Genomic DNA, 18,131 nt, shown 5'->3' on the forward strand with positions numbered 1-18,131 from the left:
GATGAATGAAATGTTTTATATGAAAATTTTTCGATTCTTTGCTGCAAAAAAAATATCGAGTTAATAATAATTATAAATGGCAGGGGGTCAACTGAGAAGAATCCTATTTTTAGGCACCTTTTTGACTCATTTTATTGAAAATAATAATTTGCGTTTAACTTTTTTTTTTTTTTTTTTAGATTGATTATCCTGAGATTGCTGATGTGATTATTCCCCGACATAGATTTATGGCAGCTTATGAACAAAAAGTTGAACCACCCGACAGGAAATGGCAGTATCTTTTATTTGCTGCAGAACCCTATGAAACTATTGCCTTTAAGGTAAGATATTACTTTTGATATTACATGAATTTTTTTATTTTTATAGAAATGTGTGCAAATTAGAGTGGATTCTATTTATTATAATGATTTTAGGACTATCATTTTATGAAAATGAAGCTGGTTCTAGCCATTTGTTATACAAGGCGAGATTTGCTTTAACATCATTCTTGCAACCTAGGATGTGTCTTGAATCATCAGTTCTTTGGTGGATGGAATATGGTATGGCTTGATCTTCCCTCGAGAAGAGGGTTGGGATCCATTTTTTTTTTTTTTTTTTTTTTGAGGCACCCCGACTGGAGAATCATCTCAGACTGGGGTTTTCACTCGGTACCAAAGACAGCAAACTCTAAGCCATTGTTAAGATGGCTTTTCCCCTGTGAACTGATGTATGGCTTTGGTCCTGTGCAGTTCTAGGCAGTCCACCCTCCCAGGCTTTATCTTCTCCCTTTCAGAAGGGGTTAGTTTATTTCTAATCACCTGAAGCATGTCTAGTAGGGAATACTGATAGGGCTTTTGCTGGCCAGAGTGCCCTTCTTCTAAGGTGCTTCAAATTCCACTTTCTGACCCTTGTGTCACATCATTCTGCCATGAGAAGAAGATAAATAAAACCTCTTCTTTTGAAGAATTTAGACAGGTTTGTTTGCAACTATTTTTGCACTATTCCAGAGTGTACCACTTTGAAGAGAACTGGATTTTTCCACCATGTTAAATTGACTTTATGCTTAACCTTGTGGCAGGTAAAAAGTTATTGATAACACTAAATACTATAAAAGTTTTCATTATTTTAATGGTTTTCATTTTTCTTCCAATTTTTCTTTTACATTTTTGTTTTTGTCTGTGGATGAGAAATTCTACCGGATGCCAGACATTTACCTGCCATTTTAGAGACTCCAAATAAGAGATTTATTTTAGGATTCTAATCATCACTTGATTAGTCAGATAGTTTTTGAAATTCTTTTTTGAGCCTGGTAACTCCTAGGATTACTAAAATGGAGATCTTAAGATTCTAGTTTCTTTTCATGTCATACATAAGACTTTGTTACTTGGTTATTGCCTGCCTTTCAGCTCTATTTAAGTCAGCATCATTAGGGATACTGACTTCAGCTAAAGTTGCTACTTTCTTCCACTTGTCTCATATTATCATGCCAGGTTTAACAACTCTGTTTGCTAAGTATATAACTGTAGAAATTGCATAGTCATAGTGGATGATCTATGACTTATTTCTAACTGTTCTTTCTTGTATATTTTTCCATCATTTGATGCTTCACTGGATATTCAATTTTTTACAGATGGTTCAATGGAGATATATGTATGTGTATTCACAAATTGGCCCTATTTACTATCTTCTAATAATTTTTTTTTATGCCTGCAAAAATAAATCTTTAAAACTCTATAGTTCTATTTTGTGTTTTTTTTTTTTTCTGACATAATAATATTGAATATAATTATTACAATACTAGCAGGCTGCCCGGCATTGCCCAGTCATAAAATATGCTTAAATATGATATTTTGATTAATGTAGGTTTTGTATTTATTATTATATTGGACCCAATATATAGTAATAATTTAAAAAGTTAAAAAAAAAAAATGACTGTTGCGCCATCACTGAGAATCGAAACCAAAACGTTCAGCTTACGATTTACTTTTCCCTTTGATATTAATGCTTGAGCTATGAAGGCAGGTTTGCAGCAGGGCTAAAAATTAAAACATGAACCAATAGCTATTACATTACGCATGTATATTCATAATGCAGTCGTTCAACCATAACCTGACAAATTCCATTTTTTTAATTTTTGCAACCATTTTCCCTGGCTAAAATACAAATATAAAGTTTCGCATGAGTTTGAATAGCCTATATATTAAGTTTCATGTCTGTAGACTAAAAACTGACAGAGGAGTTTGATAAGCAAAATTCTTTAAACAAATATAAATACGCATACATAAATATATATTGAAAGAGGTTTGTATTTACTATAACCGTTTTATGCAAATATTACGCAAGTATAAATCATGTAGAATATCTGCATGAATATAATTACATGTAATAGTTAATTAAAGATGATCATCCCATAAGAAAACCAAAATAACTAAGGAATTAATTAAAATGAATGTTAAAAAGAATATGCAAATAAACTAGATCTTTTACAGATGTATGCAATTCCACAAGCCATATGTAACAAAGTTGTATTTTCTTTTTAAATAAATAGAAAAAAGGGTTTTTGATATGAATATCAATACATGAAAAAAAGATTTAAAGATCATTTGTTTTTTAATTATTAATTGAAAGAACTTATAAGACTTGACTTACTTTTATAAAGGTAATGTTGTTTTAATCTTATTTATAAAATTATTTGATAAAAATAGATTCCAAAGCCAGAAATGATATTCTATTTGACAGTTTAAATGCTTTAAATTTTCTTTCAAATTTCAATGTATTATGAATAATTCATTCCTATTTTTCTTTTTCTTCTTTAACTATTAACAAAAGATTGAAGTGATTGACTTGCTTTATTTACATCCTACTCATCAAAATTAGATCTATTTCTTTGTCTTTTATGGCTACTTTACATATGACAGCCATAAAGAATTCTCATTTTTTAGATACTTTGAGTCGGCTCATTTGACTGACCCATCGTATAATAGTTAGAGTGTTCGCCAATGAGCTTGGAAACCGAGGTTCAATCCTTGTTTGTACCATACAAAAGACATAAAAACGGTACTTGATGTCCCCTTGCCAAACACTCGGTATTGTAAGATAAGGATCAAGGGCAAGTGGAGTCATCTTGAAAAAAGAATCATGTTCTCACCATACATTTCGGGATAGTACCTAATGAAAAAGGAGCCTTCAGGTTGTCCTCAATTATGGTTGGTGTGTCTGTATCAGTTAGCGATGTTGTTAGATACAGAACATATATATGAAAATGAATTTCGATGAAAAATCTTAATTATACATAGACAATAATATTTATTAGTATAATTTACAACTGGAAGAAAAATTTAATTTTATAATGAGGATATTAATTGAAGCCACTTTGCGATGCATGTCCATTGAAATCTGCTCTTCCAATGAATGTAAGGGACATAATTATTCTCAAAATCTTTTTGAAGCAAACGAGACAAGGGTAAGAGTTATTTCCTTTGTTTGACAAACATTTTTTTTCCATATTTATATTTTCCTTTATGAATCTGTAATCATCTAACAATAGTCAACTACTTTTTTCCATTTTTTTTACTTTGAGTCGGCTGCTATTGTTATGTTATATACTGAATTACCTCCCTTAATGTTATGTATCATTTATTGGTACATGTATTGATACCCAGTGAACCAAGTGCAAGGGAGATTCAAACAATTGCACTTTAAAGGACCGGTTAGAATCTTAAAAAAAAGATCTCTCAGTTGGAATATATAAGATAGCGGGTAAACTGTCCTTAGCTTAAACAAAATGATAAGAAAATTTAAAAAAAACAAGATACAATTTGTGTTGCTAAGGTTGATTAGTTTGGGAGTATGATGTATTAAAAGTTGTTTTAAAATCTCTATAACAGTTCATCTATTTTCTTACACAGGTGCCAAGTCGAGAGGTTGACAAGGACCCTAAAAAACTATGGACTTATTGGAATAAAGAAACAAAACAGGTGAGAATTTATGATAGATTATATTTATGTAACCATTCACTATCTTGTGTATGACATGAACGTGCACGTGAGCCACTAATTAGGAAATGTGGAATGCATCTGTTAGTTGTCATTACTCTTAGGGTCTACTCTGTTTGATTTATATAAATGCTTCTAGGATATTCTGTGTATACCAGCATGATCCCGTGGAAATTTCACAATGATTTCTACATCAATCTGTATAATTTACTGCTAATTATAATGATATCCATTAAACCCTGGCAAAAAATCCAGTTTCGAGTCTCGATAGGCAGATGGTGAAAAACTGCAACACCTTTCTGGCAACTCCTGCAGCTGCGCTGGCTCTGACCATATTGGCTTGCCTTTCCATTGGATTTTGTCTGTGATGCTGAAAGGGGGACAAACATAGGTCTTCTTATCACCTGTTCAGGCTTGCATCCGGAGAGCAAATTGCTGACTTTTTAGAACTATGTGAACCAAAATGATAAATAAAAAAAATGGACGTGGATGTATTTCATACTGTTTTGCTCATTAGCTTTACTTTTTAGTGAAACTGCTTCTCCAAAACCTCATTTAATCATTTTCTGAAAAAGAAAAGCCACAACAAAATTTTCACACGTTTCCAGTTTTTTCTCTGGTCCATCTGCTACTAGTCTCTCACTCCTAGACAAGGTTCAAAAGAGAGTCACCAACCTGATAAGTCCTGAACTGTCATCTAGGCTTCAGCCTCTGTCCCATTGATGAAATGTTGCATCCTTTTGCCTGTTCTACAAGTATTTTAATGATGGATGCTCCGACAAACTACAAGCACTTGTACCCTCTCAACGTAAATACCTCCAACAAACCTGACATGCAGCAAAATCCCACCCCTACACAGTAGAGATTCTTAGATGTAAGAAAGCTTTCTATTCTAATAGCTTCTTCCCCAGAACTGCTAGACTTTGAAATGCCCTTCCAGGTTCCTGCTTTCCCAACTGTACTGACATGCAGAAGTTCATGTGTAACGTGAACAGACATCTTGCTGCTCAACTCTCTACATAGCAGCCCTGCAACTTATGGCCCTGATAGTAGCCCCCTACACTGTACCTTGTTTGGGGTGAAAATGGAATTAAAAAAAATAAATTTTTACATTTTCCATAACAGCTCCACGGGCTGGATTAAAGACTTTGATGGTCCAAATCAGACTCGTATACTGTAGTTTGGAGACCTCTAGTATAGACCATTGGGAGTCTAGTATACTACGAAAGAACTAATGATATTGTGTGTTATCTTGCGTGCTTGTCACCATGCACACTTCATTTTAGTTGGTAGAAGTAAGGGCGAATGATTTAAATAAAGAGGAAATGATAAGTGATGAGAAATGGAATGATGCAAATAAATGATACTTTAGAGGGTGAGGAGATTTATGATATCACAATGTATTGTGACTGAAATATTTTGTGATCATTGCAAAAATGTAATTATCAACCAACGCCAAAGTTACAAAATTATATATTTCACTCGCTACACTGCTTGGGGTCCTAATTTTCATAAAGTATGTAGCTTACAGAAAATCTGCAAAATATTATATTTTGAAAAGTTTTTTTTTTATTTTAGGATATAATTAGAGTAAAAATAATTATGCAATGGTGAGGTTTGAACCCATAACCTCTACTTCTACATATGTATGCTAACTGATTGAACCATTGAATCAATTCTTTCTTTCTCTCTTGTAGCTTAAATCTAAAACAGATGGTATTCTGGTGTTCTTCTCTCTTTTTCTCTCTCTCTATCTTTCTCTTTCTTTCCAACTGTCGGCTAAAAGCAATGAAAGAAAGCAAAAAGGAGAAACTCGTGGAGATTGAAAAATTTATGATATTAAATTAGTACCTAGTGATTTGAGTAGTGGTATTAGGATGTCTAACTGACTTAACTTTTTGTATGACTAATAAAAAGTAAAAGAATTTGTTTTTTCAAAGATGTGATCAAACTCTTTCTATTTACAATTTGCAATACCATGCAAACACACACAGACTAAAAACAACCATCAATAATACTGAATGTATTCTTTTTTTGTTTTTACCAGTGAAATGAAGACAAAAAAAAACAAGTAAAATCAGAAGTCTTCTTTGAAAAAAGGTGTATTACACCAAAAGTTTCAAAAAACAAAAAAAAATCATTTAATAAAATATTTTTTTAACATTATTTGGTTTTCTAAAATTTCAAATCAATCTTGCAACATAATGTTTTCAAAGATGTGACTAAACTCCAAAGAAGTAAATTATTGATTAGGATTAAATATTAAAATCTATCAAAATTACGATTTAAAAAAAAAAAATTTTTTTATTACATTTTCACCCCAAACAAGGCACATTGCCACTTTGGTGTAGGGGGCTACTATCAGTCGCAACAATTACTGGGGTACTATGTAGGGATTTAGGCAGCAAGATGTCGGTTCACATTACACTTGAACTTCTGCACATCAGTACAGTTGGGGAAGCAAGGACCTGGAATGGAATTCCAAAGTCTAGCGGTTCTGGGGAAGAAACTACTGGAGTAGAAAGATCTTTTACATCTAGGGATCTCTACTCTGTGGGGGTGGGATTTAGCTGCTTGTCAGGTTTGTCAAGGGTGTTTACGTTGTGGGGGCACAAGTGCTTGCAGTTCATCAGAGCATTCACCATTAAAATACTTGGAGAACAGACAGAGGGATGCAACATTTCGTCGATAGGACAGAGGCTGAAGCTTAGATGCCAGTTCAGGCCATATCAGATTGGCGACTCTCTTTTGAACCTTGTCTAGGAGTAAGAGACTAGTAGCAGATGCACCAGCCCAAATATGACAGCAATACTCCATACATGGGTGAATGGTGGCCTTATAGAGGTACAGGATACTTTCGGATGTTAGTAGTTTTCTAGCACAGTAGAGAGAGCCTACCTTCTTCGCAGCGGCCCTGGCAATGCTTTCAATGTAATTGTTCCAACTCCTGTTTCCTGTGAATGTTAGGCCAAGGAGTTTGAAAGATGTACTCTCAGATAAAGAGTCGTTGGCCATTGCTATAGGTGGTAGAGAAGGTTTCTTGTAATTATTGAAGGAAACTAGTTTAGTCTTGGCGGCATTGAACGTGACCATCCATTTTTGCCCCCATTCCACTACAGATTGGAGGTCATCCTCTAGTGTTTCTGCCATTTCTTTAGATATGTGTCCATTTGTTTTCCTGTCGTGCCTGTTATAGAGTGTCGTGTCATCAGCATATATACCCATCTCAGAGGCAATTTTGTCGGGGAGGTCATTTATGAATATTAGGAACAATAGAGGTCCAAGGATAGACCTTTGGGGCACTCCCGCATTTATATCATATTGTTTAGATGTATGACCGTCGAGGACAACCTGGATTTTTCTCTTATCTAAGAAGGATTTAATTATGTTAAGTATTCTACCAGTAATACCATATGATCTAATTTTCCTGAGGAGACCCTCATGCCATACCCTGTCAAAAGCCTTAGATATATCTAGAGCTACCGCTCTGCCCTCCCTCACTTTGTCCAGTGAATGGTATATACGTTCAGCGATTACAGTTAGGATGTCTGCTGTGAAATGGGCTTGTCTAAATCCATATTGTTGGTCAGTCAGAAGTTTAGCATCTGTAAGGTGATGGACTAGAGCATTGTTAATTAAGGTCTCAAATATTTTGGCAAAAAGTGGGAGGAGGCTAATAGGGCGATAATTTAATGGGTCAGTTCTTTCGCCAGAATTCTTGAATATTGGTACCACAGAAGCAGTTTTCCAACAGCCTGGAAAGCAAAATTCATTAAGGCATTTGTTGTAGAGTTTGGAGAAAACTGGAGTTACTTCGGCTGAGCACTTTTTTAATAGCACAGCTGGGATGAGATCGGGTCCACATGCTTTTGAAGTGTCAAGGTGTTTTATAATAGCATGCACTTGAGAAGGAGTGATTTTCAGATCGTCTAGCGTGACGTCTGTCCGCATAGGAAAATCAGGTAGGGGGTGGTTGAAAGGGTCCAGTGTGGAGTTTGAGGCAAACTGACTGGAAAGCATGTTAGCCTTCTCGGTTGCTTAGCAAACAACCTTGTGATTGTTGGTTAGTGAGGGAATTGTTGATTGCCTATTATTTACTACACTGTTGTAGATTTTCCAGAAGTTACGAGTTCCTAATTTTTGTGCTTTGATGCGTTTTTTAGTGGTTTCAGTAAATTCTCTCTTAGCTGTCGCTATTTCTTTCTTAACGTTACTTCTAGCTTGTATATACTTCTGTCTGTTTGAACTGGACATGTCGGTTAAATCTGTGGTATGCATGCTGCCTTTGAGCAATGGCAGTTGCGCAAGTAGAAGTAAAGCATTGGGGAGAGTGGGGCTTGCTATAAAATTTCCGCATCGGAACATGTGCTTCAATTGCAGTTTTGAAGCATTCAGTGGTCTCATTTGCGCACTGTTCAGCAGGAAGAGAAAAAATATTTCCCCATGGGGCATCTCTGATAAGATCTCTGATGGCTTCCCAGTCAGCCTTTTTATAATCGTTGCTTTGAGCACTGGCTCTTCAGTTTTGGCTCTAGAGTTCAGGGCAATTTCAACCATTATCACTGCATGATCAGTGGGCTGTCGGCATTTGTTATACAATCATCGGGAACTGTGGTCAAAAACAGATCTAGAAGTGATGCGTGTTGTTCTTGCTGGTCAGGGAAATGGGTTGAAAACGTAACGATTTGTGATAGGGGGTGAGATAAAGAGAAGCTATGTGTTGTGCTGCCCGATGAGTATCCAAGCCAGTTTTGGTGGTGGACATTAAAGTCACCAAATACATGTACTTGTGCGCTAGTGTCGAGGGAAAGTCCTGTGTCTATGCTGTCAGAGACTTTGTTTATTATGGTGCAGTCATGGGTCGAGGGAGAGCGGTAGAGAAAATAAAAGTAGCTAATGTTATGTTGCATGATTAGTCTAAAGCACATAAAGGCTTGATCGTCCAATTCTAGGTTTGTTTTTCTAGTCAAGGGAAAGGTATTACGAATGTGAACTCCAAGTCCATGCATATGTCTGTCAGAGTCCTTACGGCAGAGTGGAAGATATCCAGGCATGTTAAAGTAGTTAGAGGGGATGGAGGAGTATAGGTTAGTTTCACTTAGTCCTAAGATATCCGGGGTATTTGTTAGGAGAAATGCTTCAACATCAGCTAAATTAGTTCTAAGCCCACGGATGTTCGTGAATGCAAGCCTCAAGGGAGGAGGCGAGTTGGATTTGTTTGATCTTAAGCTTATTTTTAGATTTTACTGTCATCAACAAGTTAATATTTGGCTGATATGATTGACAAAGTAGTTTTTTTATATGTAACTTGTAGTAAAATATTAATCAAAAAGGTATAGAGGAGGGTATAATACTGACCCAATAGGTCACAGGTGTTGTAGTGATTAAAATCTCTCTCTTTCTCTCTCTCTCTCTCTCTCTCTCTCTCTCTCTCTCTTTACTTTCTTTTTCTTTCCACCTGTCAGCCAAAGTTAGTAAAACAAAGGGGGAGAAAGAAAGCAAAAGGGAAAAACTGGTAAAGATTGAAAGCGTATCTGTTGTTAAATTAGTACCTAGTGATTTGAGTAGTAGTATAAGGGCTTCTGACTGTGAGAGTAAGAACTCCTTCGCTTTTGTTTATTTATAATTCACAAAAAATAAAATATTGATCAGGATTAGATATTGAAATTGGTTGAAAATACAATTTTTATTTTTAAAAGCACAAGCCAGATTTTTTTTATGTAGTTGTAGTAAAATATTGATTAACAGAAAAGGTATGGAGAGGGGAATGCTGATCCAGTGAGTTACAGTTGATCTAGTGATGATTTTTAAATGCCAATTAATTTCACTGATAAAACTTTTTTTTTTCTACTTTTCAGTTTTTTCTGCAATTTGCATTCAAGTTAGACCAGAAAGTTAATCAACCTCCAGCAATACCACCCCCACCATCGAATCAGATTGTACGAAATATGCCGATGCCGCAGCGTATGCCACCACCTCCACCAGTGGGTCCTCCACCCCCACTGCAAGGCATGATACCACCTCGTCCCCCACCACCAATGGGACCACCTCCAGTTGCCCCTCCTCCTATACCTCCTCCTTCAGGTTTACCTCCTCCAGGTCCACCTATGACAGCCCCACCACCTCCTCCTGTGCCTCCTCCAGTTCCAATGCCTACAATACCCAACATCCCCCATCCTTCTATACCTCCACCACCACCTCCTCCTGCACCACCCATGCCAAACTAAGAGGTCAAGTCCATTTCTCTCATTTTTTTTTTTTTCAAACTGAAAAAACAAATTGGACAAGTCACGATATAATAAATTCATATCAAATTTTTAATTTGTTGTTATTGTTGATTTAAAAATTAACTTTGATATACAGTAATTTACGTATGAAAAATATAAAAGAAAAACAAAAAAAACACAGAAATAAATCATCACAATCAAAAGCTTTACTGTTTTTGTTTGAATCAACAAACGTGTTCGGAGAAAATTAAAATTTTTTTCTTGGAGCCAAAATAATTTTTCCATAAATCATATTACCCCCACCTTATATATATATAATTCAATTTATATAAATAAATTTACCATAAGTCGCTACAATAAATTTACTGTTTCAGTCTTAAAACACATTGACAGGCGACAATTAAGTACTATCAACAACCTCATTGAAATTACATAATTTTTACTTTTAGATATTTTTAATTTGAAATAAATAAATCTATATTTGTCACAAGCCAGAAAAGACCAGAATCGAGCCGTGTTGTATCTGGTATAGAATCTTCGACTCTTATTGATGGTTTTTCCCTATGTTGCTCGCAACACATGAATAAAAAGAAAACTATAAAATGATATGTCAGCCATGGGATTACGACCTTTGTGACACGTCTGGTTTGGAATAGACTTCTCACATTTTCAAGCGATGCATACTAAAGGGAAGAACAACAAAACGCGTTGTTAAACACAGATTTATATATTTATTATATAATATACTAGCGAGGGGTACCCGGCATTGCCCGGGTGTTTTTCGGGGTATGTGAAAAAAAACAGGTGCCCGTGAAAAAAAAACGAAGCCTTCACGACGCGCAGTTGGAAAATAGTAAAGTTTTAAAAAATCCAGGTGCGCGTTTTTGATTGATGTGGTAGCGATAGGTATTCAGCAGTTACGATAAAGTGTTGGACACTTTTGAATGAGGTGAATAAATTGGTTTGTTTGTTTTTAAAAACCCGCTCCCTGTTTATTAGGAGGAGCGAAATGAAAGCTACAGTCTGATATGACGAAGTCGACATTGAACAAACGTTATTTAGCTCTCTTGAGACAACTGGCTTTTGGCCTGTGATTAGAATCGAGTTTCGCTTTTTTTTATACCGAAAACCGAATGTAACGTGTGCTGATGCGGGAAATGTTGAATAATTAACGTTCGAAAGTCAATAAAATTAAATAGACAGGTGATCTCTGTGGATAACTCTGAGATATTACAATTTATAGATGATATAAAAAGTTTTAAGAAGTTGTGAACCGAGCAAGTGCTTCTTTGAAAGAAGCCTTTTGTGGACATCGAGGAAAAGCGTACATACATACACACATACATTTTCACTTTTATATATATAGATTATATTTGGTGACGAGGGATTTGAAGCTTACACATAACAAAATTCATTTACTTTCAGTAAATAATGACATAATGTGCTTGTAGCAATCATTACTATGAACTTGATATCGTGTGATCACTTGCATTGCATGTATATACTGAAAAAGGAGACAAAAATATCCAACTCTATGATATCAAAATGATGAAGAAATCTTCTTTTTTTTTCTACCATGAAAAGTTTTATTCATTCTATGTGATGTCTCAATAATTTTGTGCCGTGTTTGTGTCAAACCCACAATTAAAATTTTTAAATTTCAAATTCCGCATTAACTTGTATTCAATTGAAATGTAAAAAGTTTCAAATACCGTATTAACTTTCATAGGAATGTTAATTATCCTGTCACTAAGCAAACAGTTTGAAAAACTCTCTTCAAAAGAATCGCTTAAATGATATCTCAAACAACAAAAAAAAATCATACCAAAATCTTAAAATGTAACAAAAACGCCCACATTTTCTACACCTTCACAAATCAAGGAAAAAGAAAAGGTTTAACCTGAGATAACCATATAACGGTTGAAAGCCATTAAACACCAGCAAGCAAACAAACTTTATTTTTATTTTCAATCCATCATCTGGACTTCCAATCCTTATACTGCCCTAATAATGTTGCAACAGTTGGTATTATACAAAATATAAACACAAGCGTCTGACTCGATTAACCTTCCAATTTTTGTTGACCTTTTGTAAGTCAATTAAGAGACATAACTCACCTGTGATCTGTGCAATAGAGAAATTTGTTTGATCTGTACAACCTGATTTGTGTAAGCTTGATATTCTCACAATTTTTCACATAGCAGTAAACTTCTTTTTTTTTTTTTTTAACATAATTTTGCTTGATATTTTGGACAAAAGCGATGGCTTCCAAACAGTTTTCTCTAGGCCTCTTTTTAATTCTTTTTTTAACAATTTTCTCACAGCAGATTAATATTGTTTAACACTTTCTTGCACACTGTTGTTCCACAATGAAAAATAGAAAAGTTGTCATACATTTAGATTTGGCCAATCATATTTGTTTTTATGAGTCAGAGGAATCAAGGAATATGTTTTTGCTTCCTTTATTAGTTGTTACGGGTCTTTTCGTTGTTCAAGAACAAGTTAGATCAGGTCTGTTGAATTTCTGGTAAAGATTATGCATGAAAGGGTTTAAAAATAATGGAAAAACAAGATTCATGACACAGAACATAAAGATTGGGAATTTTATTTTGACGTCTTTATGGCAAACAAAAGTTAAAACTAAATCCTTTATTCAATCTTTGGGGTAGATTGTTCTCGTTTCATCAGTCATAACCGAGTAAATGTTGTTCTTAATTATTTAATTATATTATTATCGCCTGTATTGAGTATTGACCTTCACTCTTCAGAAGACTAATATTTGCAACTGATTATTACACTTAGCACTTTATCCATTGTGCCACGTGTTGATGGTGTTCAGGAGCCTATACAGCTGCTTCCAAGAAATGCCATGATAAGATGGTTTATTGTTCTGGGAGTCTTTTTCGGCTGTGACAAATGATTGCGACAGTTAAAAATGTCTAATGGGAATGTTGTCGGTTTTGTGAAAGCTATGCAAAGATGGCCCACTGCTTGGATCACTTTAAAGGTTTTCTGTAACCTTGGCGCAAAAAAGAAAAATATCTTGTTTTATATTCCACATGTGAAGTGGAATTTGTTTTTGTTTTTTTCTGATTTCCACCAAAGGGAAAGTTCATTTTATTGTTGGCTAGTAATGATTCAAGGGAAATAATTCCTAAATATTTTTTATTTATATTACATTCTGATTTTTCATTTAACAAGGTTTTATAAAGAAATATAAGGAATTTATTTATTTTTATTGTTTTAGATTATGATTAAAATTATATTTTGGCTGAATCGTCAATTCATGTTGCTGCCCCGGGAACAACCTTTCAAAGGCTGTGGTCACACTGAAGAATTCAAGACAATGTCTGATGAATTGTGACTGCTGATCTTTAAGTGGTTATTCCTCACTTGAGCGACAGAAGAAATTTTCACCCTTACATAAAATTATAGTCTCCATGGGATCCAGCAGAAGATCTACCATAGGCACTTTCGTCTCAACAGAAAAAAAGAAACATGATGCTTATATAGAATGAGGTTTCAAATAAATGCATTTTAAGTAAAAACATAATTATGTACTTGCATGTCATGTCGAAATTAGTAAAAATGAGGACAAAATGATCAAATCGAATAATAATTACAATAAAAAAATTTTTCTTTTCAAAATTGTAAAGTTTTATCAGCGCTTCTACACTATCAGAACGGAATTTCAGAAATCATAATACTGAATTTCACATGAAAACAATGGTATCTACATATTCCTTGTATTTTTAAGATGATTATATTGAAAAATTATGAAAATCGATAAGGTAGAAAATTATTTATTACAGAAAATAAGAAATAAAATTTGAAGAAAACGATCATAATTTCTTATGTAACACACAGGAGAGTTCAAAACGGCGGTAAGTTTCCGTTTCAATTTGTTTTATAAAAACAAAATAGCCGCAATTTTTCACCTGCTAACACGATTAAAGTTTTTTTTGTTTTTTTTTTGATAATTCAATAATATTCAGATAATTTCGACTGCATAATTTGGAAGCTAACATTGTAATTTATTAGAATTGACAAAAAAAAAAATCAGAAGGAACTATTGTTTTTATCTCCAAACTCCGTTTATCGACTACTAAAGTTTGTTCTGATAGTGCAGAAGCGCCGTTTTATCATATTGGTTAATTGTTAGAGTTTTCAAATTCAGGAGAGAACTGCAATCTATAATTGTGACAAATTTTCCATTTCAAAATAGAAAATTGCAGACTGCTAATATTTTATTTTATTTTTTTTGTAAATAATAGTTCTACATCATTTTTCATAATTTTTTGAATTTTTTACTAATTTTGACATGACGTGTAAGTACATAATAGTGCTTTTACCTAAAATGCATTTTTTTGAAATCCCATTATACTGCAAAAGTACCAGCAACATTTTGCTCTGCAGAACAGTCTATTAAATAAGGTAGTAACAATGCCTATCATATCCAGGTTTAAAGTCGTCTTGGACAAACATTCAGGCTGCGTATATTCATCTTCTGTATTTTTTTTTAGGGCTTGTTGCACTTAGTTGTTTTTACCAATAAATTTGATTTGATTTGAATCTATGGCCAGCTGTTGACAAAGTATTGAAGTTGTCGAGAAGTTTTGTTACCTTGTAGATACCTTTAGAATACAGGATGGAGCAGGTGCTAATGTGATTGCAAGAATTAGAGGTGGATGAAGTAAGTTCAGGGTACTTTTGCCATTACTAACCAACAGAGCCTTACCACTTTCAATCAAAGGAAGAATCTACCAGGCACGTCTCTGCAGTGTGATGATGTATGGAAGTGAAAACACCAGTGAGAATTGCCCGAAGAGGAATAATATCAGAATATGATTGATGTGTAATGTGAGTCTTAAAGACTGATTACCTCAGTGAAAGGTTAAATTTGAACAGTTTTGATGAAGTGTGTAGAACAAGAGACTTTGTTGGTTTGGTCACATTGACTGCATTAATGAGAATTTTTGAGGTGGTAGTTGTAGATATAGAACAATTGTGGTTCATCATGAGTGTATCTTTCACTTGGTGCAGATTGCAAACCAATGTGACTTATTTTTTGCCATTCCTTCTGATCCAGGGCAAGTTGGTTGATGGACGCCCAACTGTTGAGAGATGTCCAATCAAAAATGTTTTCCACCTTCTTCTTGGCGTTCCTCTGCCTCTTTTGCCTTCTAACATACCCTCAAAGCATAATTTTGACAGGCTAGTGGTTGATTGATTGACAGGCCAAAAAGTTTAAGGGTTTTACTTTTGATTTTATCAAATAGAAGGTGTAAGGAAGTAGCTTGACAAAGAGTGGATATTTTATGTTTTTTTGATCAGGTGATGTCCTATAATGAAACGTATTACGTGATTTTGAAACACCTCAATGCGATTGGCTAGTTGTTTAGACCATGTGATACATTGAAGGCCATATAAAACTACAGGGAGGACATAAATAAACTTTTACTTTAACAGTTATCACCACCCTTTTTGATTTTAGAATGATGCCGTGTTTTTGTAAAGCCACCCAACCCAGCCCGATTCTGTGTTTCAATGTCGTCTCATGATCACTGAAGAAAGTCAGTTTATGCCCTAAATAAATGAACTGTATTACCTGTTTGATGGGTTTACTGTGAATAATCATGTTTAGGTTAAACTATGATTTAACTGTAGACATACATTCTGTTTTCTCTAGGTTTATTTCTAATCCTATCTCCTTTGCATTCTTTGTTAATACATTAAGAAAAACTTGAAGTTTATGTGTGCATTCATTAACAAGAGCGATATCATCAGTATAGGAGAGATTGGAAAGGATTTTTCCATCTATAGAAAAACCACTTTGGCAAGTCTCTTCTGTCTTAAGCATAACAGCAGCTAGTGCAACACAGAACAGAACTGCTGAAAGCATATCTCTTTGCTTGACGCCTTTTTTTGATGTTTATGGAGCGACTAAACCCAAGTTCAGTTTAGTGAGTTTAGAAGATTAATGTAGTTTTGTGGAGAGGATTTTTGTCTAATTTGATACTATCAAAAGCTTTTATAAAATCGATAAAAATGTTGACATAAGTTTTACATGCTGGCATGTGTTGGACGGCTTAAAAAATGGTTTTCAAAGTAACTTATCGCTGGCCAGATCTTTATTTCTCCCTCTTCCCCTCAGATTAATTTTTATCAGTCACTTGAATGTTTTCCTTAATTTGAGTTGCGGAAAAGCCAATCTGCACATATTGCTGGCCAGGTATTTATTTCTCCTTCTTTCTCTCAGATTCAGATTCAGAGTCAATCTGTAACTCAAATTATGGTTACGACCAAGGAAAACATTCAAGTGAGTGATAAAAATGAATCTGAGAGAAAGAGGGAGAAATAAAGACCTGGTCAGCAATAGGTTACTTTGAAAATCAATTTTGTTTTTAAGCTGTCCAACACATGCCAGCATGTAAAACTGATGTCAAACCAAACATGATGACAATGATGATTGTTAATAAATGAGATTATTCTTTATCTTTACAAATCTACTATCACACCAATATGGAGTACTGTCATCATTTTGGGGGCTGGTGAATCTCTGTTGCATTTAAGGATTTTTGATAAGTTACAGAAATGCATCTATAATTTCATTGGTTTCTCCTAAGTTTAATGCATTTTTTAATTAGTCTAATATGACACAATCACATTGACACGCCGGTTCTCGACAGATCATTGAAGTTAAGCAACGATGAGCCTGGTTAATACCAGATGGGTTACCATTTGGGAAGGCTAGGCGCTGTATGTACCGCGCTGAGTCATAGAAATTTCCAGGTTAGTATCAGGGGGCACGGGGGGGGGATACAACCCCAAATCAAGATGAAAAGCAATGGAAAATTATTGTCTTTATTTGTCTTTCCGAGATTACCATGGCTCTACAATTTGGAGAACCATAGTCGCCAATGCTATTAAAACAGCAGGGCCGCTGCATGCAATTAGTTTAGTCGCCTCTGTTTATTGCTAACGATTTTATGACCATCTATAATATAAATCTCACCTGCCTGTTTAAATGAATGTATGTATGCATGTATGTATGTATGTATGTATATCTGCCTAAAACTTTCGACAGAGGCGACGGATTTTCACAAGACTGGTATCGGTTTCGAGCTTGACCCTTCGGATGACAAATATCGAAAAATTAGCTAAAAATATTAATTTCTTCATCCTTAGCTAGTCACTTTTCTAAAGGTAGGGGTCGCTTTTTTTCCCCGATATTTTTGAAAGTCATCCCCTCTTTTCGATTGTCTAGCTTTAATTTAAACCTACGTCACTTCCGGTTTGGCAATGGATGCAACAGCAAAGATGTCACGTTTTTTTTCACATTCTTTTCCTCCTTTGCAGTATGGGTTCAAGCCTGCCTGCCTACAGCCACATTTTTTATTCTTTTTTGCTCAACACATGCCTCCAAACACCCGGGCATCGCCGGGAACCCAGGCTCGTGGCTTGATAAAGGAAAATAAAAATCCTTTCTTTTTCTCTGCACTTTCTCTCTCTCTCATACACACAGATGTGATGTTAGTCTTTTCTATAAATTCTATTATATTGTGTTCTTCAGAATTGTCTGATCTATTCTACAAGAAAATATTTTTTGCAGCCAAACTTTCTTTGTCTATTACTTCTTTCATTGTTACACTCTTAACTTACAGCAACCTACACCCAGCGGTGTAGGTCACTAAAATAAATACACATCATTGTTTATTAAAAAAAGGTTTTGTTTTCCTTTCATTTGACGACCGGTTTGTTACAAAATATCATATGCTGTGAAGTTTAAGATCAACCTCGTTATTGTCTAGTCAAGCTTCATACTTGGTTCCTAGAGAGAGAAATACATTTTAGAGGTTTTCTTGTTAGCACCTCCAATAAAATAATTGTCAGACACGAAGCACAGAAGAAAAAAAAAACGTTTTTTTTT

At 34.7% G+C, this 18,131-nt stretch overlaps 1 protein-coding gene across 4 annotated transcripts in view; it reads left to right on the forward strand.

The window, feature by feature from the left end:
* Positions 1-10,295, forward strand: part of LOC145239772 (splicing factor 3A subunit 2-like) — a 39,735-nt gene extending 29,440 nt beyond the window's left edge. For all 4 annotated transcript variants that reach the window (XM_080103214.1, XM_080103215.1, XM_080103213.1 and 1 more), the window contains exons 7-9: positions 180-320; positions 3,888-3,956; positions 9,833-10,295. In XM_080103214.1, coding sequence (XP_079959340.1) covers positions 180-320; positions 3,888-3,956; positions 9,833-10,201 — 579 coding nt within the window. In that variant the 3' untranslated portion in view covers positions 10,202-10,295. The remainder of the gene's footprint in view (positions 1-179; positions 321-3,887; positions 3,957-9,832) is intronic.
* Positions 10,296-18,131: the final 7,836 nt, after the last annotated feature.

Source organism: Euprymna scolopes, chromosome 19 (genome assembly GCF_053919585.1).
Source record: "Euprymna scolopes isolate OS-2025 chromosome 19, ASM5391958v1, whole genome shotgun sequence".
NCBI lineage: Eukaryota > Metazoa > Mollusca > Cephalopoda > Sepiida > Sepiolidae > Euprymna > Euprymna scolopes.